This window comes from Phacochoerus africanus, unplaced genomic scaffold, assembly GCF_016906955.1.
Source record: "Phacochoerus africanus isolate WHEZ1 unplaced genomic scaffold, ROS_Pafr_v1 Scaffold_144, whole genome shotgun sequence".
Taxonomy (NCBI): domain Eukaryota; kingdom Metazoa; phylum Chordata; class Mammalia; order Artiodactyla; family Suidae; genus Phacochoerus; species Phacochoerus africanus.
In genome coordinates this window covers 40,788-67,721 of record NW_025927337.1, presented here as the reverse complement: position 1 = coordinate 67,721, position 26,934 = coordinate 40,788, and the positions used below count along the sequence as shown (strand labels likewise).

Here is a 26,934-nt window from a genome sequence, read left to right as displayed (position 1 = left end):
AGCTCCCGTCCCCAGCGCCTGCCCCCCAGCTCTCAGAGCCCAGCTCCCGAGCCCGCTCCCGCCTCGGCCCCAGGCTCCGGGGCCGCAGGAAACACCCCATGTCGAGCCAGACGTGGGCTTGGAGCGGAAGTGTAGCCCCGTCTACACTGCTGAAAACAGCCTCGTCTTCACTGGGCAGAGAAACCCGACGGTGACTTGGACAGCGACGGTCTTGAGGTTGGAAAGTGAGCGCTGGGAGCCTAGAGAGGAAGGATTCCTTGGGTTCGAGACCACAGGGGGCCGGAGAGGGACAGGGATGGATGCGGACAGACAGGGGGTTGGGCCTAGGACAGGGGGACACGCAGAGGGAGGGTCAGTGAGTGTCCCACACTACTGCACGTCCGTCCTCCCTCAGGCGGGTCCCCCGCCCCCCAAGGCGGGGCCTCTGGAAGGGGGTGTCCATCTGGCTGGTTCCCTGCGGCTGGACGTGGGTGGGGACACGGGCACGTCTGGTGGCCTGGTGAAGACATGGTTCCCTCAGCCCCTGGTCTGCTGATAGCCTACTCCTTGGGGAGTCACGTGCTTCCTTGGGGGTCAGCCAAGAATGCTTGCCAAACAATTGGAAGCATTTGCTGCTTTGACCTGCATGGCGGAGGGGTCATGGGGACAGTTTATAGTTAACACAGCAGGGTGGCACTTGCAAACAGAAGGTGCTGTGTCACAGTCTGAATAGGGAACTGGGCTCATCCGTGTTCACTGTTTGGGAATTAACAGCATAGAGGCCCCCTGGTCCCAATAACTCTTAAACAGTCTATTTTTTTTTTTTTTTAATCTTTTTTGCCTTTTCTGGGGCTGCAGCATATGGAGGTTCCCAGGCTAGAGGTTGTATCAGAGCCATAGCCGCCAGCCTACACCACAGCCACAGCAACGTGGGATCCGAGGCCATGTCTGCAACCTACACCACAGCTCACGGCAATGCCGGATCCTTAACCCGCTGAGCAAGGCCAGGGATCGAACCTGCAACCTCATGGTTCTTAGTCGGATTCGTTAACCACTGCGCCACGATGGGAACTCCTAAACAGTCTATGAACTAGAAGGGCCTTGAGGACAGAAAATTGAGTGACCACACCGCACAGTCCTGGGCGGGGTCCGTGCACAGACAGGAGGAGTTGGAGGGGCCCAGGGTGCGTCAGTTATGCTGACATCCTCACAGGAGGGAGAAAGGGCTGCAGGAGGCACAGGTGTGAGTCCCGCAGGTGTCACAGCAAAGGGACATCGGCCAGGCGGTGGGCAGGCCTTAGGGGGACCATGGCCCTAAGAAGGTGACCTCACACGTGCTGGCAGGGACCCAGCTGTGCACAGGGGACATACCTGTGTCCAGGTCCATGTGCTGCTTCTTTGGGGCTAGACTGCTCAGACCTCGGCGTGACCTCCATGTGACCTCTGCATGACCTCTGCATGACCTCTACAGGCCACCTGAGTTGGGGCATCGTGTCCAGGGTCTTAGGCAGGTCACATCCCCAGGGTGCAGGGAGGCCCCCCAGGAGACCTCAGAGGCCACTTCTGGGGGGGAGGGCTCGACCCCGCCCACTGAGGGAGGGTAAGCAGGGCAGGGGTGGTCCACGTGGACGGGCAGTGTTACAAGCTCACCTCAGAAAATTCCTTCCATGGTTCTGGGTGTTACGGTAAAAATCATGTTTCTACCGTGTGTGTTTTCGAGTAACAGGAGGTGCGCCCGCCTTACTCTGCAGCCGCACCCGTGTTCCCGCAGCTCCCATGGACTGACTGCAGGGCCGTCTGCTTCACCCGGCAGGTCCCAGCCTCGGGGTGAAAGGAATCAGGACACGGCCCCCGGCGTCCAGGGCCGAAGTCAGTCAGTCAGCCTGTGTGGGGAGCCCCCGCCCCACGGGGCTGGTCACAGCACGATGACAGAGCTGGCCCCGCCCCTGGTGGCTTCCATCCTGCACTGCCGGGCACACATGAACATGCAGGCTGAACAGTGGGTCTGCCTCTGGACCATCCTGGTGAGGGTTGTTCATGCCCTCGTTTACACTCCACAACCCCCCATGGTGCCACCCAGGTGCCACCCAGGTACCACCCGGACAAGCAGATGGGGGTCTCTGTGCAAAAGCAGGAATTCCCTGCGGTGCCAAGTTGTCGATGTGGCAAACCACAGGAACCCGAGGGCAGGCTGTTCAGAGACCAGAGGAGGAGGAGGGAACAAAACTGAGGGTGGGGCTGGGGGCTGCCAGGATGGACACCACGGGGCTGCGGGAGCTGTTGGGGGGAGTGGGGGACGTCCTCCGTGGGGTCAGGGCCCAGATGGGGGGACATCCAGAGCGAGGTCAGGGCCCAGGTGGGGGGATGCCCACTCAGGTCAGGGCCCAGATGGGGGGACATCCAGAGTAAGGTAAGGGCCCAGGTGGGGGGTGAGGGGTGATGCAGCTCCCCCTGGCTCTCCACTCCGGGCCCTCTGCCTCGTGGGCACCCCTCACCTTTACCTGGGCCCCCTCTCCACCATGTGATGCTCTATTGGGAGGGGACATCACGTGTGTTTGTTCAGATCCCCAATGGGACCCTGGAATGTCCTGAAGCTGCATTGTCCTCCCTGAGGTTGCTCCATCATCAGAATGGGGTGTACAGGTTGTCACATCGATTTAAACCCACAACAGTTACTCTCATTCCTTGATGGAATATGACTCAGCCATGAGAAGTAATGAAGTTCCAACACTTGCTTACAAAGTGGGTGAACCCTGAGGACACAATGCTCAGCGAGAGAAGCCAGTCACAAAAGTCACGCTTTTTTTAAAGAAACTTTTTATTATAGTTGATTTACAATGCCCTCTCAATTTTTGCTGTACAGCCAAGTGAAAACCCACATTTTCTTGATTCCGTTTAATATGAGCCATCCAGAGCAGACAAATCCATGGAGACAGAAGCAATCTGGCGTTTTCAGGCAGAGGGGCGAGGACACTGAGAGTGATTAACGGGACAGGGTCTCCTCCAGGGGGATGAGGATGTGCTGGAACCAGATAGAGGTGGTGCTGGCACAACATTGGGAATGTGCTAAATGCCCCCAAATCGTTCTCTTTAACACAAAACAATTTTTAGCAATAAAAAACCCACACCAAGGTTTTGGGTTGGTTTTGTTTTTTGCTTTCTAAGGCCACATCTGTGGCATATGGAGGCTCCCAGGCTAGGGGGCCAGCCTACACCACAGCCATAGCAATGTCGGATCCTTAACCCACTGAGCAAGGCCAGGGATGGAACCTGCATCCTCATGGAGACTGTATCAAGTTCGTTTCCACTGAACCACAACGAGAATTCCATAAAACCCACACCAAGGTTTTATAGAAAAGTTGTCCACCGCCCAGGCTTGGGAAATCGCAGTGCCTGTCACCTTGGATGAAGTCAGGGTCTTTATCCGGGAGACGCATCTGCTGCTTCTCTGTAGGAGGCATTGCGCTGAGTGTCTGGGCTACAACATACGTGGGACCTGTTCCCTGCTCCCTGTGGGAGTAGCTTTCGTCCCTGATGGCAGGTGTGAATGGCCGTGGGAGGGCTGCATGGAGGAGGCAGCCTCTCAGCCGGGACTGGAGGAAGGAGGTGGAGGGCGGGGTCAGACAGGGCGAACAGCTGCAGGAAAGAGACCTTGCGTTTGTTAGTTCCCTGCAGGCGCTGTAACTGCTTCCACAAAGGTCTGGTTGGTCACTAGTCGCAGGTGGCCTCCCTGGGCTGGTGCACGTGTGGGCAGGCTGGTTCCTTCTGGGGGCTCCTGGGGGAGGATGCTGTCCTGCCTTTCCGGCTTCTGGAGCCTTGCATCCTTGGCTGGAGGCCCTTCCTCCGTCTGCAAAGCCAGCAACGGCTGAGGAGTCCTTCCCACAGAATCACGGATGCTCCCTCCAGTCCCTCATGCACATTTCAGCCCGGTCTTTGCACCGCCGGCCTGGGTGAAGAGGGGACTCTCTCTGCCTCACGCTCAGCTGTTCTGCAACCTGATTCCGCTCTGCCACGGAGCCTGATGAAGTAAGTCATAGGTTCTGGAGATCTGGACAACTTTGGGCAGTGATTTCGCCCCCTGGAGGCAGGAGGGTGAAGGGCAGGAGAAGACCTCTCCGGGAGGAGGATGCCTGAAGGCGGGCGGTCAGGAAGCCCCGCCCAGACCGGAGGGGGGGTCTATTACGCAGGCAGTGGAGGGGGGTGGGCAGGCCCATTTTACCAGCTCCACCTGGGATCCTGGGCTGTGGAAGGGGCCAGAGCGGAGAACCGGGGACCGGTGAGAAGCTGCAGGCAGGGAAGGGGTGGGAGAGCTGAGGGGGCGGGGCAGGAAATGTGAGGGTGGGAGGGGGAGGGAAGGAGGGAGGGAGCCTCAGGGGCCTGCGTTTGGATGGAGGCCGGGAGAGAGGAGCCAGCCAGGTGCTTTAACGTCCCCATGAGAGACCAGAAGCCCCAAGTCCGCCGGCAGCAATGACAGAGGGATGAGGGTTCTGAACGGAGGGGAGAGAGGCCCCCTGGAGAATTCACCCCCGTCGGCCTCTGAGCCATCCCGACATTTGTCCACTCTGTTCCTTGACTTCCCGCCGGTGTGGGGGGTGCGGGTGGACAAGGCTCTTCGCTGAGCGGAGGACTCACGAAGAGGAGCAGACAGGAATGAGGAGAGGGGGAGGGACCCCCCTCCTGGGCTGTAGTCCCCTTGGGGTCAGCGTCAGGGGCAGGGGGTCTGCAGGTGTGGACGTGCCCTGGGGATCCACGTCCACCCACTGAGGCCACACTGTCATTGGAGCTGAGACAAGGGCCGGCCACTTAGGGCAGAAGGAAGGACACTTCAGTGGAGGAACTGGCCGTTTGCCGATCCGTGGGCCCCGAGATCAAAGGCATGGGTGCCTCCAGGATGATGCAACTGGGCTCTGGGTGAGAGTCTAGTTTGCTCCAGCCCTGGGGTCCAGCGACTGCTGTAATGGATAGCGGCCAGAGCTCAGCCAGGCGCACGTGACTCACGTCGGTCACATCCAGTCCACTGACCACAGGGCCCTGGGGTCACACTCAGGACACACTCATGTCCCTATCCTCTGACCACTGAACCCTGTGGTCACACCCAGGACATCTTCATCTCCCCATCCTCTGGCCACTGGCCCCAAGGTCACAGTCAGGACACCCTCATAACCCTATCCTCTGACTCCTGGACTCAGTGGTCACACTTGGGACATCCTTCCGTCCCTGTCCTCTGACCCCTGGACCTCGAGGTGGTCACCCTCAGAATGTCCTCACATCCCACCAGCCGACCACTGGATGCCATGGGCCCGGTCAGGACGTCCTCACGGAGTCCCCTGCGGGGGTCTGGTCCCTGCAGACTGTCTGCCCGAGGAGTCGAGGACCCCCAGCTGGGCAGCGCAGTCCCCACAGTGGGGTCCCTTGCAGAGGTGGCGAGGTTGCTGCGGTGGGGGTCCCTTCAGGAGGTGGGGGGAGGGCTGCGTGCTGGGGTGGGGGCGGGTCAGCCCTGGGAGGGGGCTCCGCCCACACCTTCCAGGAGTGGGCGTTTGCATCCAATCAGCGCCTGAGTTTTGGAGGAAGTGCCCTGGGCTCCCAGCCGAGGCGGGGAGCCGGTGGAGCTGCGGCCAGAAGCCCGCGGGACTCGGCGGTCGCGGTGAGTGCCACCGTCAGTCTGAATTCTGAGACCCCTGACAGTCCGCCGGGGAGTCGGGCAGGTCGGCTCCCGAGGCCGGAAGGCCGTCGAGGGTGGTCCATGCTCCCATCCTTCAGCCCCGGCTCCGCCTTCCTTCCCGGGACCCTGGGGCTGCAGGGGCCGCTGCAGGGGCCGCTGCAGGGGCTGGAGGGCCGGGGCCCCGGGGGGCAGCGTCCCCCTCTTGGGCTCTGGTGGCCCCGGCGCGGAGGGTGGGGAGCTCCCTGGATCAGAGCCGCTGAGCCCGCCGTCTCCTGTGCTGCTGACCTAGTCGGCAAGAACTCGATGGCTGAAGTTTCCTTTACCAGCCCTGTGGCGTCGGGGGTGGGGGAGTCGGTGTGGATGAGCATTTTGGGAGCTCACCGAGCATTCGGGAGCTTGCTAAGCGTTTGGGGAGCCTGGTGGTGGTGGTGGGGGAACAGCGAGCGTTGCGGGGGAGGGGTCCGGGGAGTGTGGAGGGGTGAGCATTCGGGGGTCCAGGTGTAAAGGACTTCGGGAGCATCAGGTGGGCTTGCCATGTGTGTGCACGTCCATCCGTCCCTTCCCCTGACAACTATTTCCTGAGTGTCACTATGTGCTAGTCACCACCTGCGGATGTGCGTGGGGCGGAAGGCGCCTCCCTGTGGCGTCCCCGGGCGGCTCAGGTCAGAGCAGGGTCAGCGGGGCTGAACCTTAACTCATCCTGCTGCGTTTTGTGAAAGCCTCTCCTCGTGGCCACTGCGGGGGTGGCGCTGACTGAGAAGCCAGAGGGTGGAGTGGATCCAGCTGAGGAAGTGCTGGCGGCGGGGGCGGGGAGCCCAGGCGCACCCCGCTGACTCCCAGAGGTGCTGCCGAGAGCTCGAGACTGAGGAGGGGGGTCACCCCGGCGGTTCTGGGTGTGCTGAGCACACCTGAATCCGTACCTGGAAAGCAGAGAGCTGGGGTCTGCACTGGAGTCTGCAGCAAGGGCGAGGACGGGTCCACACCTATGCACCTGGGAGGAGGGGAGTGCTTGGCAAATGCAGGATTGGTGTCCACAGGGATGGGACCATTTTCCTCCCGTCATGGACAATCTCATGACCGTCTCAGGTGTGTGGGGGCCGATGGGGGGATGAAGGGCTTGTTACAAAGCCACCCATGTTCTCATGAACCAGAGGCCTGGGGACATGGGGACAGGACACCCAATGGGCAGGTGACCTGTGTCATGGGGACAGGACACTCTTAGTGTTATGTATCTTGTGTTTGGGCAGAGGTCTCCTTTGTGATAGGAAGACAGACACATACCCACAGGTGCCCCCACGATGGTGACACAGGCACACACCATGCATCATGGGGGACATGCATCCTCAGCTGCCTCACACACCCACGCCTGGGCCCTACAGCAAGCGTTTTGACGTATGTCACCCTTGCAGTCCCTTGAGGCTGATGAAATAAATTCAAATCCAGGAAAATTTTTTCTTTCTTTTTTTCTGTTTACTCGTTTATCTGTTTCATACACTTATTTGACAGATATTTATTGAGCATCTACTATAGCTGAGTGGGAGACATTTCAAAGGAATTACTGCAAGAAGGAACGGGGACTCATATAAGGGGATGTGAAGGGGGAGGGCCTTTTACTGTAGCAGGGGGACTTTTACTGTAGCAGGGGGACTGTTCCTGTAAAGGGAGGAAGGGTACAGTGGGGCACTGTGATAATGTGGGGGCTGTTACAGTAGTGGAGGGACTATGACAGTAGAGGGGGCCTACTCCGTGGAGATGGACTAGTATAGCAAAGGCAGCGCTATGTCATTAGAGAGTGGACTCTTATAATGGGGGAGACTCTTACCATTGTGAGGGGACTATTACAGTATAGCAAGACTATTAAAATAAAGGGGGGTCTATTGCTAGAGAGAGAGGCCTGTTACAAGAGAAGGGGAACTATTGCAGTAGAGGAGGACTATTACTGCAGAGGGGGGACTGTTACTATAGAGGGGCGATTACAACGCAGGAGGGCTATTAGTGCAGAGGGACTGTGAACTGTTAGTACATAGGGGAATAGGGGGAGTTTTACTCTAGAGAAGCGGACTATGACAATAGAGGGGGGACTGTCACCCTAGAAAGGGTCTATGGCAATCCAGGAGGACTATCACTGCAGAGGGGGGACTGATTATAAAGTAGCTCTGTTACTGTAGGGGAGAAACTGACAATAGAGGGGAGACTTTTACTGTAGAGGAGGGACTGTTACTGTGGAGGGAGGTCTGTGACAATAGACTGGGTCTATTACAGTAGAGGAGAGACTGTTGCTGCAGAGGGGGGACTGTGACATGACATAGCACTGTTACTGTAGAGGAGAAACTTTTGAAAAGGAGAAGAGTCTTTTACTCTAGAGGAGGGACTCTGACTGCAGAGTGAGGACTGTGACAACAGAATGGCTCTATTACAGTAGAGGGGAGACTGTTACTGCAGAGGGGGGACTATGACAATGGAAGAGAACTATTACTCTACAGGGAGAACTGTTACTGTAGAGGGAGGACAGTGTCAATAGAGGAGGACCATTCCTGTAGAAGAGGGACAGTGACGTAGATACTATTATGGTGGAAGAGACGCTCTCACTGTCCAGGGGGAATCTGACAATACAGGAAGACCGTTACTGTAGAGGGGACTGTTACTGTGAAGGGGGGATGTAAATATAGAGATATCAAATGCCGAACCCGGCTTCTGGGCACCGACATGCAGTTGAACCTCAGAGACAGAGTTTGGGGTGAGGTAGAAGAGAAGAGCTTGGTTGCTTTGCCGGGCAGAGGCAGCCACAGCAGGCTCGTGCCCTCGAAGCTGTGTGTCCCCAACCCCGGGGCCGGGGGGGGGGGGCGGTGAGGAGTTTTATAGCAGATTCAGGGGCAGGATTGCTGATAAGGATCAGGGTGTGTGCAGGGCCTGTTCCTTCAGCCTGGGCTCTGGCGGGCTCCTGATGAGCTTCAGCGTTTCTCAAAGTGGGACTTTCTCTCTGGAACGAGGAACGGGCGCGCCTTGTCTCTGCATCTCCTCCCTCCCTGGATCAGCCGCTATCTGAAGCTGCCCTTCAGAACTCAGGGAAGGTCCTGGAGGTTGAATGAAGCCTGTTTCCTACAAACAAGAAGGCACGACCGGGGAGGGGGGACACTGAAAGCCTTCTGTGCCCAGGAGCCCCATGGGGCCCTACTCGGTTTCAGGACTATTGCTGTAGAGGGGGACTAATACTGCACAAAGCGGATGGTTAGAATAGAGGAGGACTACTCCTAGAGAGGAGGGATATTACTACAGAATGGGGACTATAGCAGTAGAGGAGGACTGTTACTGTAGAGGGCGGAATATCGCTGTAGAGTGGGAACTGTAATAGTAGAGGAGGACTATTATTATAGAGGGGGGATATTACTGTAGAGTGGGGACTGTAACAGCTGAGGAGCACTGTCACTGTAGAGGAGGAACTATGACAGTGGAGAGGGAACTATTGCTGTAGAGTGAGGACTGTGACACTAAAGTGGACCTCTTAGTGTAGGGGGGATATGCCAGTAGAGAAGGACTCTCACTCTGTTGGGGGGGCTGTTACTCTGGGGGCAGGAGAGAACAATAGGGGTAATATAACAATAGAGGAGGACGCTTGCTGCAAAGGGGAGACTGTCACTCTAGGGGTAGTATGACAATAGAGGAGAGCTGTTGTCACAGAGGGGGACTGTGACACCAGAGGTAACTGCTGACAAGGTCCGCAGGCATCTGGAGACTTGGAGCAAAGGGGGTTTCTCCGTGGAGAGGAGCAAACGCAGGTGCAGGGGCCCAGGCGTGGGGCTGGCGTGAAGGTGGCTGAAGGTACATGGATCGGAGGCCCCGACGCAGGAGGTGCCCAGAGAGGGGCTTCTGCCCAGGTGGAGGGCAGGGGCTGCAGGTGGGCAGGGAGGAGGGGGACAGGTGGGTAACCAGCCTTGTTCGGACCAGTCGTGGGAAGGAGCGGGTCACCCCCTGGCTGAGGAGCCCAGAGGGCCTGGGCCTGTGTGGCCTGGTCAGGAAGGGGGTCCTGAGGCTCAGCCGGGTCTTGGTGGGGAAGGGTCTTTGTGGGAAGACCTTTCCAGATGCAGAGGGGGAGGGGGTTTCTGGTCCTTCAGGCCACCTTCACTGTGGTGGAAAGGCCGTGGGCTGTGGCAGGAGGAGGGGACCCTCAGCCCCGGGCTGTGACAGGAGGAGGGGACACTCAGCCCTGGGCTGTGACAGGAGGAGGGATACTCAGCCCCGGGCTGTGGCAGGAGGAGGGGACACTCAGCCCTGGGCTGTGACAGGAGGAGGGATACTCAGCCCCGGGCTGTGACAGGAGGAGGGGACACTCAGCGCCGGGCTGTGACAGGAGGAGGGGACACTCAGCCCTGGGCTGTGACAGCTTGAGAAGACGCTAACATCCTAGGCTGTGGCAGGAGGAGGGGACACTGAGACCCAGGTCTTTTGTGGGGACGAAGTCACAGGAAGGCAGCCGGGAAACCACAGATGACCAGGAAGTGAGACGCTAATGGCGTTTGTTCAGTGGGCATCTCCTCTTTAAACGTAAATTTCCTTGGCGGGAGGAATGCCTGCGCTCTGTTCTAGAGCTTTGTCTGTGTCCGCCTCCAACCTCTCTTCCCCTCCCCCTCCTTCGGGGTCTGTGTGTCTGTCCGTCTCCCTTTCTGTCTCAGTCTGTCTCTCTCCTGACGTCTTCTGCACCCTCGTGCCCACCCTCTCCCGTCCTCCCGTTGGAAGGGAGCTCTGCCGATTCCTTTTACGCGGACACGACCTCGTTTCCTCCCCAGGTCGCCCGGAGCTGCCTCTGATGGGCGGACAGGCGAGCACATCTGGCGGCTTCCCGCGCGGGCCCTGCCCCAGGGATGTGAACGCGGACTGGATGTCGGCGCTGTGCCCGCGGCTCTGGGACGTGCCCCTCCACCACCTGTCCATCCCAGGTGAGCGCCCTGCATGCCTGGTGGGGGCACCTGCGGTCAGCTGGGTCCAGGGTGCGGGGAAGCCTCAGGTGCCATAGGCGTGCCCACACAGATGTGCACACACAGGCATGCACGCACAGATGCGCACAGGCACACACCCACACTCACAGGCAGCACACATGCACCCAGAGGCATGCACATGCATTCACATACATGCACCCACAGGCAGGCACACCAGCGTCTTCCTTCCTCTGTCTACTTCATTCCCCCTCGGCCCGGGAGGCACATGCTGCACCTCCAAGAACGCGGCTTCAGGAGACGTGACAGCCCCTCAGCCAGGCTGTCCTGGCCCCTTTCAGCCCCTCATGTGCACACCCACGTTTTCCACCAGAGCTCGTGCAGTGTCTTCTGCACTTGGACCTGGAGAGTCCAGAGTTGGGTCCGACCCGCCCTGAGATGCCGTAAGGTGGTCCAAGACTTTCTCATCGAGCTGAGGAGCCTTTGACTCAAGCCCTTTTTGGAGCAGAAAGTGCTGCAAAGCTCAGCCCTGGACAGGCGTCTCGCCGGGGGCTGCCCCGTGGGGACAGGCAGGTGGGCAGTTGCAGGGTGTGCATCTGTGCCTCGGGTCATTGGAGAGATGGTTACGGCTCTGTGGCCTGGGTGTGGGTGCACGCGCTCCCCATCGTCCACCCACACTCCTCCAGCTACGCGGACGCAGGCCCCTTGCACCTCCGTGACCCTGGCGCTGCCCGCCGGCTGCCTTGGCCTGTCTTTCGTTTGCAGGGCTGTTGGACAGACGCAAAACGCTGATTCGCTTGGATACCCGGCCTGACACTGTCTCTCACTGTTGGAAGTTTTCTGTTTGCCTTGTTTCCTTGACCACTGCTGGGCTCTGTGCCACCTGTCCCCCCTCTGTGGGATGAGAGGGCCCCACTGCCCACCTGTCCCTTCAGGGCGTGGGGCCAACTGGGAACCACCTGCCCACCCAGCACAGGGTCAGCCAGCCACAGCCCCGTGCCCTTGGCCCCTGCCATGTGCTTCCCAGTGGGGACGCCACAGGAAGGACGCTTCCGGTGCTCAGGCCTCCGTCCCCAGGAGCAGCCCTTGTGGGTCTCCTGGCTGAGGCCCCGGCAAGACCACCAGACTCTTTGGGGATGTGGGGCCGCAGGACCCCAGCTGCAGGCACAGCCAGGATAAGCGCAGCCAGGATGAAAGCTGCACAGCAGGGAGCGAAGGCTGAGGTGGGGCAGCCCTGTGGACTCTGAACAGCGCTCTGGCCCCTCCCTCCCGGGGGGCCCTGTCTCCCAGCCCCTGGCCCGCATCCCAGGGGGCCAGGCTCAGGCCTGCAGGCCCTGTCTCTGCCCTCCGTCCTTGGAGAGGCGTAATTTGATGGAGGAGTAAGTTACACACTCCTGGATAGGTTTTTTTTTTACAGTTTTATTGAGATGCAGCTTGCATACGATGCAGATGCAGTTAACCCGTTATAGTTATTTATTTACTTATTTATTTTCTTTGTATGGCCACACCACGGTATATGGAAATTCCTGGGCTAGGTGTCAAATCAGAGCCGCAACTTCCAGCCTACACCATAGCCACGGCAACAACCAGATCCAAGCTGCCTCTGTGACCTATACCACAGCTGACAGCACTGCCGGATCCTTAACCCACTGAGCGAGGCCAGGAGTTGAACCCCTCTCCTCATGGATACTAGTCGGGTTCTTAACCTACTGAGCCACACCAGGAACTCCTCACCCACGCAAACTGAAGAGTTTGGGGGCTTTGAGCATGTTCACAGCTCTGTGCCACCACCCCTTCTGCGTAGGTCCAGAATGCCCTGTAACCCCTGGTCCTGTTACGTAATCTCCCATTCACGCTCCTCAAGCCCTGACAAACCCTAACTGCTTCTGTCTCAGTCAGCTTGCCTCTTCTGGACATTTTTCTTTTTCTTTTTTGTCTTTTGTCTTTTTAGGGGCCGCACCTGCAGCATATGGAGTTTCCCAGGCTAGGGGTCGAATTAGAGCTACAGCTGCCGGCCTATGCCACAGCCACAACAATGCCAGATCCGAGCCACATCTGCAACCTACACCACAGCTCATGGCAACGCCGGATCTTTAACTCACTGGGCGAGGCCAGGGATCGAACCTACGACCTCATGGTTCCTAGTCGGATTCATTTCTGCTGTGCTACGATGGGAACTCCTGGGCATTTTTCTAAATGGATACACAAAATATGTCCTTCTGGGTCTGGCTTCGTTCCCGGAGCATCGTGGCTGCCAGGCTGCCACCTGGCAGCCTGTGTCCGAGCCTCACTCGTTTTCATGGCTGAGTCACAGTCCACCTTGTGCATGGACCCCATGCTGCGTTTCCACCCATGAGTTCCTGCACATTTGGGTGGTTTCCGTCTGCTTTGCTGCTGTGAATAGTGCCACTGTATCCAAAGGCTTGTTGGAGCACTCGCTTTAGGGGGTGTCTGCTGTCGGCCAGCAGCGTTTGGGGGCGGAACCCAATCTGTTTGTTTCCCCATCCGCGGGCCCAGTGTCCCACCAGCCCTGACTTGAATCCAGTCACTGCAGCGGTCTGATCATGCGCAGAGGACAGAGGCCCCGGGGTCTCAGGCGCGGTCCCGATGCTCCTAAGGCTGGGCTGGGGGGCGGGGGCGACACCACAGACCTGACCGTGGGAGTGACCACGCGCTGTGTGTGCTGCCACATTCACGCGCCTCTGACCCTGTGAACAGGACCTTATTTGGAAGCAGGGTCTTTGCAGATGCGCGGAAGTGAAGGACCTGATGTGACGGCTCCTGGATCTTGTCAGGTGAAGAAGCAGATTCGAACGGCAGAGTTTGATTCTGTTGTTTGTTTAAAATATATATATATATATGTACACACACACACACACACATATATAAATGAATGGTCTCCACATATAAATGGATCCATATGTATAACATATACACGATATATAAAAATATACATAGAAATATGTGTATGTCAATAGGAGGATTTTATTTTATTTTTTGCTTACCTGTGTATTCTCATTTTTCTGCAACTAACGTATGTTCCTGGGAGTGTGTTTCCTGTTCCTGTCTTTGCCTCCATCTTCCCGTGGCTTCTGCTCTGTGTCTGGGTCTCCTCTTGTGTCTCATCCAGGAGGCCCTCCTCTCAGACCCTTCCCTTCCTCACACCTGCAAAGACCCCATTTCTAGACATGGTCCCATTCCCACGTCCTGGTGGATGAGAGTTCGGGGGCCACGGAGTGCCCCCAGGGCTGTGTGTGTGTTTCCTGTGTGTGGCGCGGGGCCCAGAGCGGGAGGAAGAAGTAATGAGATGTCCCTCGGGTGTCGCCCAGGGAGCCATGACACGATGACCTACTGCTTGAACAAGAAATCGCCCATTTCCCACAACGAGTCGCGGCTGCTGCAGCTTCTGGCCAAGATCCTGCCCTGTGTCACCCTCCCCGTGGTGCTCCGGTGGTCCATCACCCAGGTGAGGCTCTGCGGGCATCTGGCGAGTTCCTGCCAGCGTCACCCACAGGGACTGACATCCTTGTCCCTGGTGGGGACATAGGATGGAAAACAAACCCCCTGCACCCATAAAGCCTCCTGCACAGGTAGGAGAGAAAAAGTGTGCTTTCACCCTGGAACCAGTGTGGAGCCAGAGGGGACGCATCACAGGTGGCTTCACGGGTGGCCTCAGAGAGGCTGCAGAGACAAGGGTCTCGCGCTTCGTGCAGCTGAGCAGGGACCACCCTGCTGCCCGGTTCCCAGATCAGTGATGCCCCTTGTCCTCAGGAGGTGGGTTTGTGTTTTGGAGCCAGGCCTCTCCTCCCAGGAGCCGGGAGCGGGGCCTTTGCTTCTGCATCACGGGTCAGATGTTGACTTTTAAGACGTGCACGACCTGAGAGTCGAGAGTTCGGTTTCCTGGGGGAAAAGCTGGACTGGAGCCCGGGAGGCAGCATCTCAGGAGCTCCGAGGAACCGCTCCGAAGAGGCAGGGGGAGGGCAGAGTGTCTGATCTCGGTGAAGGGGGAGTCCCCGCCACCAAGCTCCCATGGTGGGGAAGGTCCCTGCTGGCCTCGTGAAGGTCACCGCTGGTCACGAGGAGCAGACGTCACCATGAAGGACGTTGGTGGTTTTCTAGGTACGAGGAGATGCCAGACTCGGGCTCCTGAAATCTTCTCCTGAAAATCCCTAACCCTCTGAAGCCCTGTTCTTCCAGTTTCCCCAGAGCACAGAGGCCTCACTCCTGGTCCCCACCCTGAGCTCCTGTCAGGGGGTGTCGGGGGGGGTGGCAGCGGCAGCGGCTCAGGATTCAGTCCCCGTAGAGACAGGTGGCACACCCCAGGTTTCACACAGAGACGCACCCTGGCCTGGAAGAGACACGTTCAGAGCTGTGGGACTGGCCACAGGCCTGTTTTTAAAGGTTCACGGACATTTGCAAAAGTGAAGAAATCACCAGCACGTGTGCATTTTCTCCGGGGGGGGGGACGCTGGCCGTGCCCTATTTTCAGTGGGAGAATGAAGTTTCTCCTTCGTACTTTGCCCCTCGTCCTTCACCCACAGCCTCTGCCCACCTGGATGGGGCCTTTAGGGTCTGGAGAGAAGCTGGGATGGGGCGGTTCTTGGGGGTCGAGAGGAAGGGGACTTGCCCTCCTGGGGCCGCTCAGGGGCAGGGCTGCCCGAGGGACCCTGTTGCCCGGCGCACGTGTTGGCCAGCAGGGCGCGGGGTTGGGGGTGGGGAGCCCGCCTGGGCGCGGAGGCAGGAGCACAGCCGCCTGGGGCGCCGGCCACCCCCAGCCCCCTCCCCCCAGGGGGCGGGCCCTCAGTGTCCCTCTGGAGGGTAACAGGGTCACTCCTGAGACTCGGTCCTTTGTAATTGCTTCCGGCTGGGAGTGTCTGTCACACACGCATCTGGAATCCCTCTGGATCCACGGGGTGGAGAGCGAGGGCTGGAATGTTGGGAGAGCACATTCCCAAATGTGTCAGGTGCCTGCAGCCTCTCAAGGGTGCGTGGGAGCCCGCTGGGAGTGGGGAGCAGGTCCCCTGGGGCCCAGGAGTCCCCCGTCGAGCTGGGGTCCCATCATGCTGGAGACAAGGAGGTCTGGAGGGGGTGTTGGGGGCGGGTGGCACTGCGGGGAAGGCTGGGAGCCTGCAGAGGATCCAGCAGAGGATAGAAGCACAAAGCTTGTGCGGAGGCTCCAGCCCCAGAGCACGAGTCTGGGAATCAGAAAGTTCCTCTGACACTGGAAGTGGTTTCTCTCTTGAACATGCTGCTGTGTCATCAGAACGGGGCAAATGCAGGACGTCCATAGGACGATCCGGGGCGGGGGGGGGGGCATCATTTAATTTTGTGTCGGGGCACCTGGGGAAAGTGGGTGGCAATGCACCCTCCTGCCTCCCAGGAATTGCCTGTGATGTCCTGTCCCCAGCGCCAGTCAGCGCGGGGCCATAGGCCGCATGTACATTTCTTCATCCTCTTCAGACTCTGCTACCAAAAGGCTCTGCTGCTTTTGTTTTTTTTTTTAATTAATTAATTTATTATTTTGCTTTTCAGGGGCATTCCTGCGGCATATGGAGGTTCCCAGGCTAGGGGTCGAATCAGAGCTGCAGCTGCTGGCCTACACCACAACCACAGCAACCCGGGATCCGAGCCACATCTGCGACCTGCACCACAGCCCACGGCAACGCCAGATCCTTAACCCACAGAGTGAGGCCAGGGATTGAACCCACAACCTCGTGGTTCCTAGTCGGATTTGTTTCCACTGAGCCGCGACAGGAACTCTCTCTGCTGCTTTAATATTGCTTTCCAAATAGTAAAAGATGAGCGCCTGTTTCATCGTCTGAAAAACACAGTGTAAATTCCCAAAGGAGATGTTAGTGGATACAGTGGTCCCTCCACCCAGAGCCTCAACCAAAGGAAAGGCCACAGGATTGAAGGCCTGTGCCCTGCAGCCTGGGTGACCCGGGGCCCCCACGGCAAGGACGCTGACCTAGGTGTCAACGAAAATATGCACAACGTAAAAGTTGAGAATTCAGGAGTTCCCGTCATGGCGCAGAGGAAACGAATCTGACTAGGATTCATGAGGTTGCAGGTTTGATCCCTGGTCTCACTCAGTGGGTTAAGGATCTGGTGTTGCCGTGAGCTGTGGTGTAGGTCACAGACACAGTTCGGATCCCACGTGGCTGTGGCTGTGGCGTAGGCCGGTAGCTACAGCTCCTATTTGACCTCTAGCCTGGGAGCTTCCACAAACTGCAGGTGCAGCCCTAAAAGACAAAAGACAAAAAAAAAAAAAGTTGAGATTTCAGTTTGACTGGGGGCAAAATCAGGACTAGAGCCCAGGAGGCAGCATCCCAGGAGCTCTGAGAAACCGCTCCTGAGAGGCAGGGGGAGGGCAGAGTGTCTGTGGTCTTAGTGAAGGGGTGGGGGGTCCCTGCCACCAAGCTCACATTGTACAGCGGGTCACTGCTGGTCTCGTGAAGGTCACTGCGGGTCACGAGGAGCAGACGTCACCACGAAGGATGTTCGTGCTTTTCTAGATACGAGATGCCAAAAGCTTTTCCTGAAAATCTCCAACCATCTGGGGACTGGTCCTTCCAGTTTTCCCAGAGCCACAGAGTCCTCACTCCTGGTCTTCACCCTGAGCTCCTGTCAGGGGGGTTGGGGGTGGGCAGCTGCAGTGGCTCAGGATTCAGTCTGTGTGGAGACAGGTGGCACGTGCCCATCTCCAGCTCACACAGGGCAGACCCTCGGTCCCAGGGCCCCTCCGGGCAGCTCTGCATGGAGGCTGGGGCTGGAGTGTAGGGCCGGCCACGCGCCTGGGGGCCCCTTCATAGCCCCCGAGCCTCAGTCCTTACCTGCCCTGGGTCCAGCAGGAGGAACCTGAACTCCCTGCAGGGCCACAGAGAGCGTGAGAATTATTTCCACTGTAATTCCTGTTCTTTTCATCATTTTGCGTAGAGGGGACCCGGTACCGTTTCTTTTATTTTTTAGGTTAACAGTACCATGCGTTTTCTTTGATTTCGGATAGAGAGGCCACCGTCTCCTTATATTTTTCTTTCCCTTCACTGGTCTGTGCAGAGTGCCTGGCACCGTTTTCCCCTCCTAATTTATATCGTTTTTCTCTCTCTGTTCCTTGTGCGTCCCAGAGGGTCTTTTTGTCCCTCTATCTGCCCTCTGGGTTCTGTCTTGTCTTTCCTACCACTGTGGTTGGGCAGAACCGCCCCCTCTGCAGGTGCCTGTCCCTGTGCACCCTGGGGTGTCCTGGAGCCTGGCCTGGGGCCGCTGCACCCAGAGGGGGTTCCACCCAGGGACTGCCTGGAAAAAGGCAAGGCTGGACCCTGCAGGGACCTCCAGGGACCCAGCATCAGGGCTGAGGGGCACCCACTGCCAGACGGACCTCACCAGGCAGGTCTGTGGCCCCACGTGGCCACGGTCCCTGCAGAGCTGGTTCCAGATGCAGGACTCAAGCCCTGCAGGCACCACGGCTACTGATCTGACACTGGACAACACGGCCCTCGGCTGGGTGCCCTCCCCCTGGCATTCCCTGACCCTGAGCGGGGGGCGATGAGCCAGGTGGGAGCTGCCCTCCTTCCCCAGCGGGGGTGACCGACCTTGCGCGCAGGTGCTGGACGTGACAGAGCAGCTGGACGCGGGGGTGCGGTACCTGGACCTGCGGATCGCGCACATGGTGGCGGGCGCCCAGAGGAACCTGCACTTCGTCCACATGCTGTACACCACCGTGCTGGTGGAGGTAGGGCGGGGGAGCCGGGGACCAGCAGCCGCGGACACACGTCCGCTCCAGGCAGGGGGTGGAGGCCTGAGCCCCGAGGGGACAGATCCTGTCCTCTGCAGGCAGGAGAGGCTGACCCTGGCCGTCGTCAGTTAGAATTCCTGACCGGCGTGCGTTTCTGAACTCACCGCAGTACCCCTGGCCACTGCGGTGGCTCCTGGAGTTCTGCAGAAGTGGGTCCCTGATCCGTCCAATGTCTCGGCTGCTGGATACGTCACCTCCTACTTTGCACTGGCTTTGGTCCCCTGTGTCCCCAGGCCCCCAGGATCCTTTAGGTCTGGAGGCGCCATCCTGGGGACCTCGCTCTGCAGGTCACCAGCTGGCCTCACAAGCTCCCCGGAGCTTCCAGACCTCATGCAACTGCGCAAGCCATGCCCTCTGGAGCGGGTATGCACACGCATGCATATTTGTGCACACACAGGCACTGATGTATGTGCACGCGCGTGCACACGTGCACCTACAGGCACAAATGCATGCGAGCACACACACACATGCCCACGTCTCCCCCACAGCAAGGGCAACGCAGGCCAGGCTGGCACTGCGATGAGGCTGCGGCCCTGGAGGGCTGCTGCTGTGCTCTGGCTCTGCGTTTGTTCAGGACCGGGTGGATGGGGAGGGGTGCGCTTCCCGCCCCGCGGCTCTCACGACGATGTAGCGCCCCCTCCACCCCCCCCCCCCAGGACACGCTCACGGAGATCTCCGAGTGGCTGGAAAACCACCCCCGGGAGGTGGTGGTCCTGGCCTGCAGGGACTTCGAGGGGATGACCGAGGACCTGCACGAGTACCTGGTCGCCTGCATCAAGAACATCTTTGGGGACATGCTGTGCCCCCGAGGGGTGAGCAGGGGTCACGCCATCCCCACACTCTCCGTGGCAGCGGGACGGCGGGGAGGGCCGGCTGGCTTCTCATCACAGACTCCATCTGCCGGCTTGGTGCTGAGAGGGTGCTGGAGCCGGGTGAGGCCTTTGGCGGGGTCCCCTCGATGCCCAGGGAGGAGGGAGCCACTGCCCTCAGAGGCACGGTACCGCCTGGTGCCTGCACCCGTCCCGCGTGGCATCACATGAAGCAGCTGCTTCCCATGACCTTGGGTTGCCCTTGGCGCCCGTTTAGAAGAATTCCCAGCATTTTCACACCCTGCGTATGTGCTGGGTGCCTGGCTGCTGTACACAATCCAGGAGGCTCAGTTTATTCCCTCCCGGTCCTGGAGGCTGGAGTCTGAGCCCCAGGGGCGAGCAGGGCCGGTCCCTCCTGAGTCCTCTCTCCTGGGCGTGTCCATGGCCGTGTCCTCACAGGGCCGTCCCTCTGTGTCTGTGTCCTAACCTCCTCTTCTTCTAAGGGCCCCTGTTCTGGGGGGATCAGGACCCACCCCTGTGACCTCATTTACCGCCCTCTCCTCTTGAAAGACCCGTCTCCCAACACAGCCCCTTCTGGAGGCCCTGGGGTCAGGGCTTCAGCCTGGGAATCTTGAGGACACAGTTGAGCCTGTAATACGAGCTGTGGTTTGGTTATGTCCATAATTCTCTCCATTTGGTGCTAGTGGCTGATGTGTACCCGCCCTCCGTCCCGCAGGAGCCCGAAAGGTTAAACCCACATCCGTTTTGGTTGCGTTTACATCAGTTCATGTCAAATCCTTATATGTTTGGCATTTCTCCAGTCCACTCTGTGACAGCAGCAGGTGCACCCAGGGCTGAGTATTTGGGGTTAAAACAGAGACCACAGCACGGCCGTGAGCCTGGGACGGCCGGGTACTCAGGGCCCGAGAGGACATGCCCGAGACGCTGTCCTGGGGACAAGCCAACCACTCTGAACCCCACCGAGGACGTCCCAGTGCTGGGGAGGAAGGCTGGGAAGTGTGTCACAGGGCAAGGTGACTGTCCTGTGACGTGTAAAATCATCACAGAAACTGTTACATACTTGTCACTAATCAAGGGTCAATGTGAGCTCAGGTGCTTTGAAGATGAGTGTCCGTGACCTTGTGGGAATCAGGGTGCCAGGATGCTTTTGGGACGGAGTCCCAACCCCCACCCCCACCCCCACAAGGCACCCCAACAACCCACCACCCTTTCTCCACACAGACACCCTGATAACCCACCGCCCTGCCCATGCAGACACCTCAATAATCCACCACTGTCTCCTCTCAGGCACCCCAATAACTGACCACTGTCTAGCCTCACAGACACCCTAATAACCCCACCACCCCCTCTCCATTCAGACAGCTCAATAACCCACCACCATCTCCTCTCACAGACACCCCAGTAACCCACCCACCGTCTCCCCTCAAGATACCCCAATAACTCACTACCCTCTCTCCATGCAGACACCCCAATAACCCACCACCCTCTCTCCATGCAGACACCCCTATAACCCACCACCCTCTCCCCTCACAGACACCCCCATAACCCACCACCTTGTCTCCTCTCACAGACCCCCCAGTAACCGCCCACCCCATCTCAGGACACCCCCCATCCCCCGCTGCAGGAGATGCCGACGCTGCGCCAGCTGTGGTCGCGGGGCCAGCAGGTGATCCTGTCCTACGAGGACGAGGCGTCCGTGAGCCGGCACGCGGAGCTGTGGCCGGGGATCCCCTACTGGTGGGGGAACAAGGTGAAGCCCCAGGACCTCGTCTGCTACCTGGAACGCATGAAGAGCTGCGGGCGCCCAGGTGCGTGCTGCCGTCACACGTGTGCTGCCGGCCGGGGTTTGCTTTGGGGGTCCAGTGAAGGAAATGCAGAGTAGCATCTGCCCGTGTGTGCACGTACGTACACGAACTTCTGTGCCTGCATGTACACACCCATGCGTGGCCATGCCCGTACGCCTGTATATGTACAAATGTGTGTGCATTTACACGGGTGCACGCGTGTGAATGTGCACACCCACGCACGGCCTTGACCCAGGTGTGTACGGGGAGCCTCGCAGGCAGACCCACGGCCCTGGCTCTCTGTGCGGGTGAGGCCAGCAGGACCGAGCGTGTCCCCGCGCACCGTGGTTTCGCGGTCACACTGTCTTATTTCCCTGCACACGGGCCTCAGGGACAGGAGACGTCAGGGTTCCCACCGACTGGGCACTGCTAAGGGTTTACACGCATGAGCCCGTCCATCTGCACGGCTGACCTGGAGCCGGCCCGTGGCCCTGCCCAGTGGTGGGTCAGGAGGGGGACAGTGCCCCCGAGCCCGGCAGCTCCACCTCCGCCCCATCCCTCTGTCTCTGTCTCTGTGTCTCTCACTTTGTGTCTCTGTCAAATTTCACTCGCTCAGTTCCGGGGCGTCCGCCGGGCCGTGCGCTGGGTGCTGGCCTCCCGCTCCGGGGGATCAGCCGGGGTCGTGGGCTCGGCGTGTGCCCAGCCGCCGTGTTGCCTCCCAGCTTTGCCTCCTGCTTTGTCCCAGGGGTTTGTTGGTTTCTTGAAGACGATCAGCTTTGAGGATCTGTGGGGTTTTGCTTGGTGTAGCCATCGGTTTGGTGAAGGGGAACTTCTCCTGCGGACGGGTCCACGGCTTAGGGGTTTAATGTTTCCCGTCAAGGTGGACCCTTGACTCCAGGGTCTGCTGTCAGATTCCTGTCCTCAGCCAACAGCCGCTGATCGAGCTCTATCCTGTGTCACACTCGGTACCCCAGGGAGGGCATCACTGGCGGTTTTCTCTGAGCCAACGCGATAGATGATGGTTTTTCCAAAAGCATCGGTCACTGCAGACACATCTGTGGGAGTTTGACGCCTGCTCCTGGGCATCGGGCCCCCTTTCCCCCAAGGCAGCTGTTTCACCCTGGACACTCTATGGACTTTGGGGGTTTCTGTTTCCTTGCCCACGTTCGTAGAAGGAAGGCTGGCTGTGGTGACGCAGTTCGGGGCAGTGTTGATGAGGCTGCCAGGTGGCGGGGTCTGGGGGAGGGAGGCCCTGGCCCCCTGCCTGGCTGGACCTGGAATCAGCTCCGTCCCGGCTCTGGGGTTGAGGTTTGGGGAATGTTCAGGGTGGGAACGACCCGAATGCCTGTGGCTGGAGAGACGGACCATCGCATGTGCTCCATCCACACAGTGGAAGATGGTTCGTGAAAGGGAATGAGGAGATGCAGATGGGCCTTGAAAACACGGTTCAAGGAGTCAGACCCCGAAGGACACACCGTGTGTGACTCCACCGAGAGGAAATGTCCAGAAGGGGCAGATCCACAGGGATGGGAAGTGGGTTCGTGGTGCCAGGGGCTGGAGGAGGGGCTGGGGGTGACAGCTCATGGGTTTCCTTAGGGGATGAGAATGATCTGGAACCAGGAGTTCCCATGGTGGCTCAGTGGATTAAGAACCCGCATAGTGTCCATGACGGAGCAGATTCCCTCTCTGGCTTTGCTCAGCAGGTTAAGGATCTAGCGTTGCTGGGAGCTGCGGTGGGGGTCACAGATGTGGCTCAGATCCCGCATTGCTGTGGCAGTGGTGGGTGTAGACCTGCAGCTGCAGCTCCGATTCAGTGTCTAGCCTGGGAACGGCCACATGCTGCAGGTGTGGCCATAAAAAGATTAAAAGCAAAGATCAGGAGCCAGAAGCGATGGTGGTTGCCCAGCACCGTGCATGTGCTACGTGGCCCTGCTGTAAAATGGTTGATCTTACGTTACATGAATTTCACCTCTAGTTTCAAAAAACAGGACCAGGGAGTTCCTATTGTGGCTCAGCAGTTTTGAACCTGACTAGTATCCATGAGGATGTGGGTTTGATCCCTGGCCTTGCTCTGTGGGTTAAGGGTCCAGCATTGCTGTGGCTGTGGCATCAGTTGGCAGCTGCAGCTCTAATTCGACCCCTAGCCTGGGAACTTCCATATGCCGCAGGTGCAGCCCTAAAAAGCAAAAAGCAAACAAACCCCCAAAAACAGGACCAGAGAGCTCACACTCCCCCCACCCCAAGGAAGGCTGTGCATTTACACCACGTGGGGCGCCTACCCTCCACTGGGCCCGGGCCACCCTCCCAGACTCTTGATTTGGCAGGTCTGGGCTGGGCCCGAGTCTGCATTTCGAAGATTCTGAGGACCCCCTTGAAAATCAGCCGCTGATACACTCTGTGGGGGGGGGGGGGTCTCCTTTTGCTGCTGTGACACAACTACAGACCTCTTGGCCTACAAGCGCAGGCAGACGTGTTGTCCTGGTTCTGGGCAGTCATGGGTGGGCTTTCGGAGAGAACAGCGGGGCGGAGGGCGGCGCGATCGGGTGCTGTGGGCCAGCTGGTCCTGGGGGGCGGGGCTGGTCCTGGGGGCGGGGCTGGTCCTGGGGGGCGGGGCTGGTCCTGGGGGCGGGGCTGGTTTTGAGGCTCTGAGGAATCTGCCTCCTGCCCTTCCAGCTTCCAGGGGCACTGCGTTCAGTGCCTCTGCCTCCCATCGTGTTTTCTCCCCAGTTTCCATCCTACCGTCCCCTTCTCCCTGTTCTGTCTTCAGGCTGCCTCTGCCTGCGTCTTACCAGGACGCTGTGATGACATGTAGGGCCCCCCAGATAATCCAGCATCATCCACCATCTCGAGATCCTTAAAGTCATCCCAGCTGCACGGTCCCTTTTTTGTCACATAAGGTCACTTACGCACAGGTTCCAGGAATCCGGATGTGGAATTGGGGATGTTGGTCCATCCCCCACGTGGGATTCGGGACGTGGACGTGTTTGGGGGCAGTTCTGCCCATCATCATCTGCAACAGGAGAAATTCAATGCGTCGACATCCCTTTGAGCCCCTGTGTCAGCTCTCGTCTCGGTCTGAGATCGGAAAGTCTGAAGCTGACCCAGGGCAGCCCAGGGAGGGCTGGCCCCGTGGGCGGCACTGCGGGCACCAGCCCCCTCCCCTCTCTGTTCCAGGCGGGCTGTTTGTGGCCGGCATCAACCTGACAGAGAACCTGGAGTATGTCCTGGGGCACCTGGCCGGGTCCCTGGAGAGGATGACGCTGCCCAGCCTGCCCTACCTAGACGCGTGGGTGCGGGCCCAGTGCCCGGGGTCGGGCGTCCGCTGCACCAACATCATCGCGGGCGACTTCGTCGGGGCAGACACGTTCGTCAGCGACGTCATAAGACTCAACGAGAAGCTGTTTCGGGGCTGAGGGTGCTCCTGGCAAACCCGGCCTCCAGGCACCACCAAGGCTGCCGCTCCATCCTGTGGGGTGGCCGCCAGCCACGTGGGTGAGCAGAGCGGTGGGGCCCCTGGCCTCCCCTCTGAGGCGGTGCCCCTCGGCGCACCCAGCCCGGGAGGTCCCCGGTGGGTCTAGGGAGGTATCCACGTGTAGGGGGAGATTAAAGGTGGTGGTTTGCGCCTTCCTCAAGGAGAATTACCTGGATCGTGGGTCTGTGTGGGCTCGGCCCAGCTCTGCTGTGGTTGCCGATGGGACAGGCTCAGGGCTGCCCCCCCCCCCCCCCCCCCCCCCGCTCAGGGTCTGTAATGTCATGTCCATAGGACAGGACTGAGCGTGTTGGAATCCTATCAAGACAACTATTTTATTAGCTAATGGGGGATCACCTGTTTCTCATTCTAGTGAACCAGCACCTGCTCCCTTTTCCCAGGATTCCTAGGGGTTGGCTGGTATTCCCTGGCTGTTGCGGGAATGAAGGGTCTGTTTGGGGGGTTGTTACAGAGATGCATGTAAGCGATGTTGCACACGTGCCCCCCCCATCCCCAGACCCCCCACTGTAACCTTTTCTTTCCACAGGACGTAAATGTGAGGACACAGGTGTAGGGACACGGGTGCGGGCAGAAAGAGGCAGGTGTAAGGACAGAAGCATACGTGACATGATGCAGGTGTAAGCGGGGTGACTCAGGTGTAAGGACACAGGTCTCAGCACAGTGGTGCAGGTGTGCGGACGCGGGTGAAACGATGTGACGTCCGTGCCTGTGCAGGTGCAGGCACACGGCCCTTGCAGCCTCGTCCTCCTCTCAGCTGTCCCCTGTGTGTGCTCACATCGCCTCCCCCAGCTCCCCAGCCCAGGTGTGCGGCTGCCCTGCACCCTCAGGTATCGAACCTGAGGTGACTTGTTCTTCTCTGCATTTGGCCTCTTTGCTGCAGCTGGATCCACACCTGTAGCTCTTCCTGGTCTCCCAAAGCCCTAGGGGGTGTTTCTCTGTTTCCCAACTTGCCCCGTGTTCTGCCGTTCCGTTCGCTCTGTTCGCTGTCTATTCACTTTGTGTTTTCTTATTTTCTGTGTTCTTGATGCTCTCATTTGGGGGCCTTGCAGACCCAGGGGGGCTGCCCCCAGGGGGCTCACTGACCCTGAGGATAAATCCACCAACTTGGGGGTCCTCTGGCCCATGGGCACCCACTACCCTGCTGTCCAGGGCTCACACACCAGGCCGGTTCACCCCCCCCAACACCCAGTGCCAGGTCCAGAAGCCCAGTGGCCGTCTCGGCAGCCCAGAGCCCCAGAACCAATCAGAGGGTCCAGTGCTGCGTGGCCCGCCCTGCCCCTGCCGTGCACACTCCATGGCCTCCGGCATCGTCCTCCCGCCCCACACAGGCTCCCCGGTGGCCCTGCACGGCGGCCCGGCTCCTGGGCACGGGAACATACCGCTGTGCAGCGTTCTGCTGCTCTGGGTTGGCTCAGGCGCCTCCGTTAAGTTAAAACCCCGTGGAACAAGGAGACCTGGTGTTGACTCCGGTCCCGAGGGAGGCTGGCCATCGTCCACGAGGCCTCTGCTCTCTTCCCGCAATGAGCAGGAGTTTCCCAAACTCAGAGGTTGTGAAAGCATATTCTTTTGCCCGCGCCTCAGCCAAAGGACAGACCCCAACTGGGCTTTTAATGGAATGTCCGGCTTTAGAGAGACCTGGAGGCCGGGGCGTGTGTGTGTGTGTGTGTCCTTGTGTGGCTCGTGTTCTGGAACATTCTTCCTGTAAAGGGATCAGGTTCTTAGGATGCTCTTGAAAATGACCGTTTAATCCACATTGGAAGACATACTCTTTGGGACCCCATCAGCCCTTTTCCTTAAGAAAACCTGCTTCTGCTTTGAGCGAAGGCACCTGAAATCCAGAAAGAAACTCACAGGCCACCCCAGGGGCTACCCTGGCCTGAGCCTTGCTGGGCGGGCTTTGAGCTTGCGGCTGGCGCGTGGAGCTGGTGCAGGGGAGCAACGGAGGCAAGGGCGGGTGTTGACGGCTCCCCCTGGCCAGTGGCTCCCGCTGGACCTGACCGCGATTACCTCACACTTGTGTCCGGAACGGGTCAATGTGGATCATTTAATTCTGGAGAATGATTAAAAGACCTTAAAGTCAGTTGTGTTTGTGGCATTTTTTAAAATAAATACTTGCTTTTTTTCTTTTAAATTGGGTTTATTTTTATTTTTGGACATGACTGCAGCAAGTGGAAGTCCACCAGCCAGGGACTGAATCCACAACAGCAGCAACTAAGCTGCTGCAGCAGCAAGGCCAAACCCTTAATCATCGGGGAACTTCTTGTCTGTGGCTCAGCTGCCGGCCTGCACCACAGCCACAGCAACGCGGGATCCAAGCCGCATGGGTGACCTGCTGCACGGCTCAAGGCAATGCCGGATCTTAACTCACTCAACAAGGCCAGGGACCAAACCCGCATCCTCATGGATACCAGTCAGGTTTGTAACCCGCCGAGCCACAATGGGAACTCCCGTTTGTGGATTTTCTGT

The 26,934-nt window shown here is 58.9% G+C and overlaps 1 protein-coding gene across 5 annotated transcripts; it reads left to right on the top strand.

The window, feature by feature from the left end:
- PLCXD1 (phosphatidylinositol specific phospholipase C X domain containing 1) lies at nt 1–26,548 on the top strand. Of its 5 annotated transcripts, none has more exons than XM_047765991.1 (7): nt 1–224; nt 10,426–10,575; nt 13,902–14,038; nt 18,173–18,301; nt 19,021–19,176; nt 20,819–21,002; nt 24,153–26,548. In XM_047765991.1, exons 2-7 carry the CDS (start codon nt 10,446–10,448, stop codon nt 24,389–24,391), a joined length of 975 nt encoding a protein of 324 aa, XP_047621947.1. In that variant the 5' UTR covers nt 1–224; nt 10,426–10,445; the 3' UTR covers nt 24,392–26,548. The 5 variants fall into 5 exon arrangements, with proteins under 5 accessions (XP_047621947.1, XP_047621946.1, XP_047621945.1 ...); XM_047765990.1 differs by lacking the exon at nt 1–224 and adding an exon at nt 3,607–4,005; XM_047765989.1 differs by lacking the exon at nt 1–224 and adding an exon at nt 4,188–4,255.
- The last annotated feature ends 386 nt before the right edge of the window (nt 26,549–26,934 follow it).

Excerpts from the sequence above, each read along its gene's own strand:
- PLCXD1 (XM_047765991.1), top strand. The coding sequence starts at position 10,446 with ATGGGCGGACAGGCGAGCACATCTGGCGGCTTCCCGCGCGGGCCCTGC. Across the intron at positions 18,302-19,020 it reads ACACCACCGTGCTGGTGGAG|GACACGCTCACGGAGATCTC; the intron begins GTAGGGCGGGGG and ends CCCCCCCCCCAG. Across the intron at positions 21,003-24,152 it reads GAAGAGCTGCGGGCGCCCAG|GCGGGCTGTTTGTGGCCGGC; the intron begins GTGCGTGCTGCC and ends TCTCTGTTCCAG.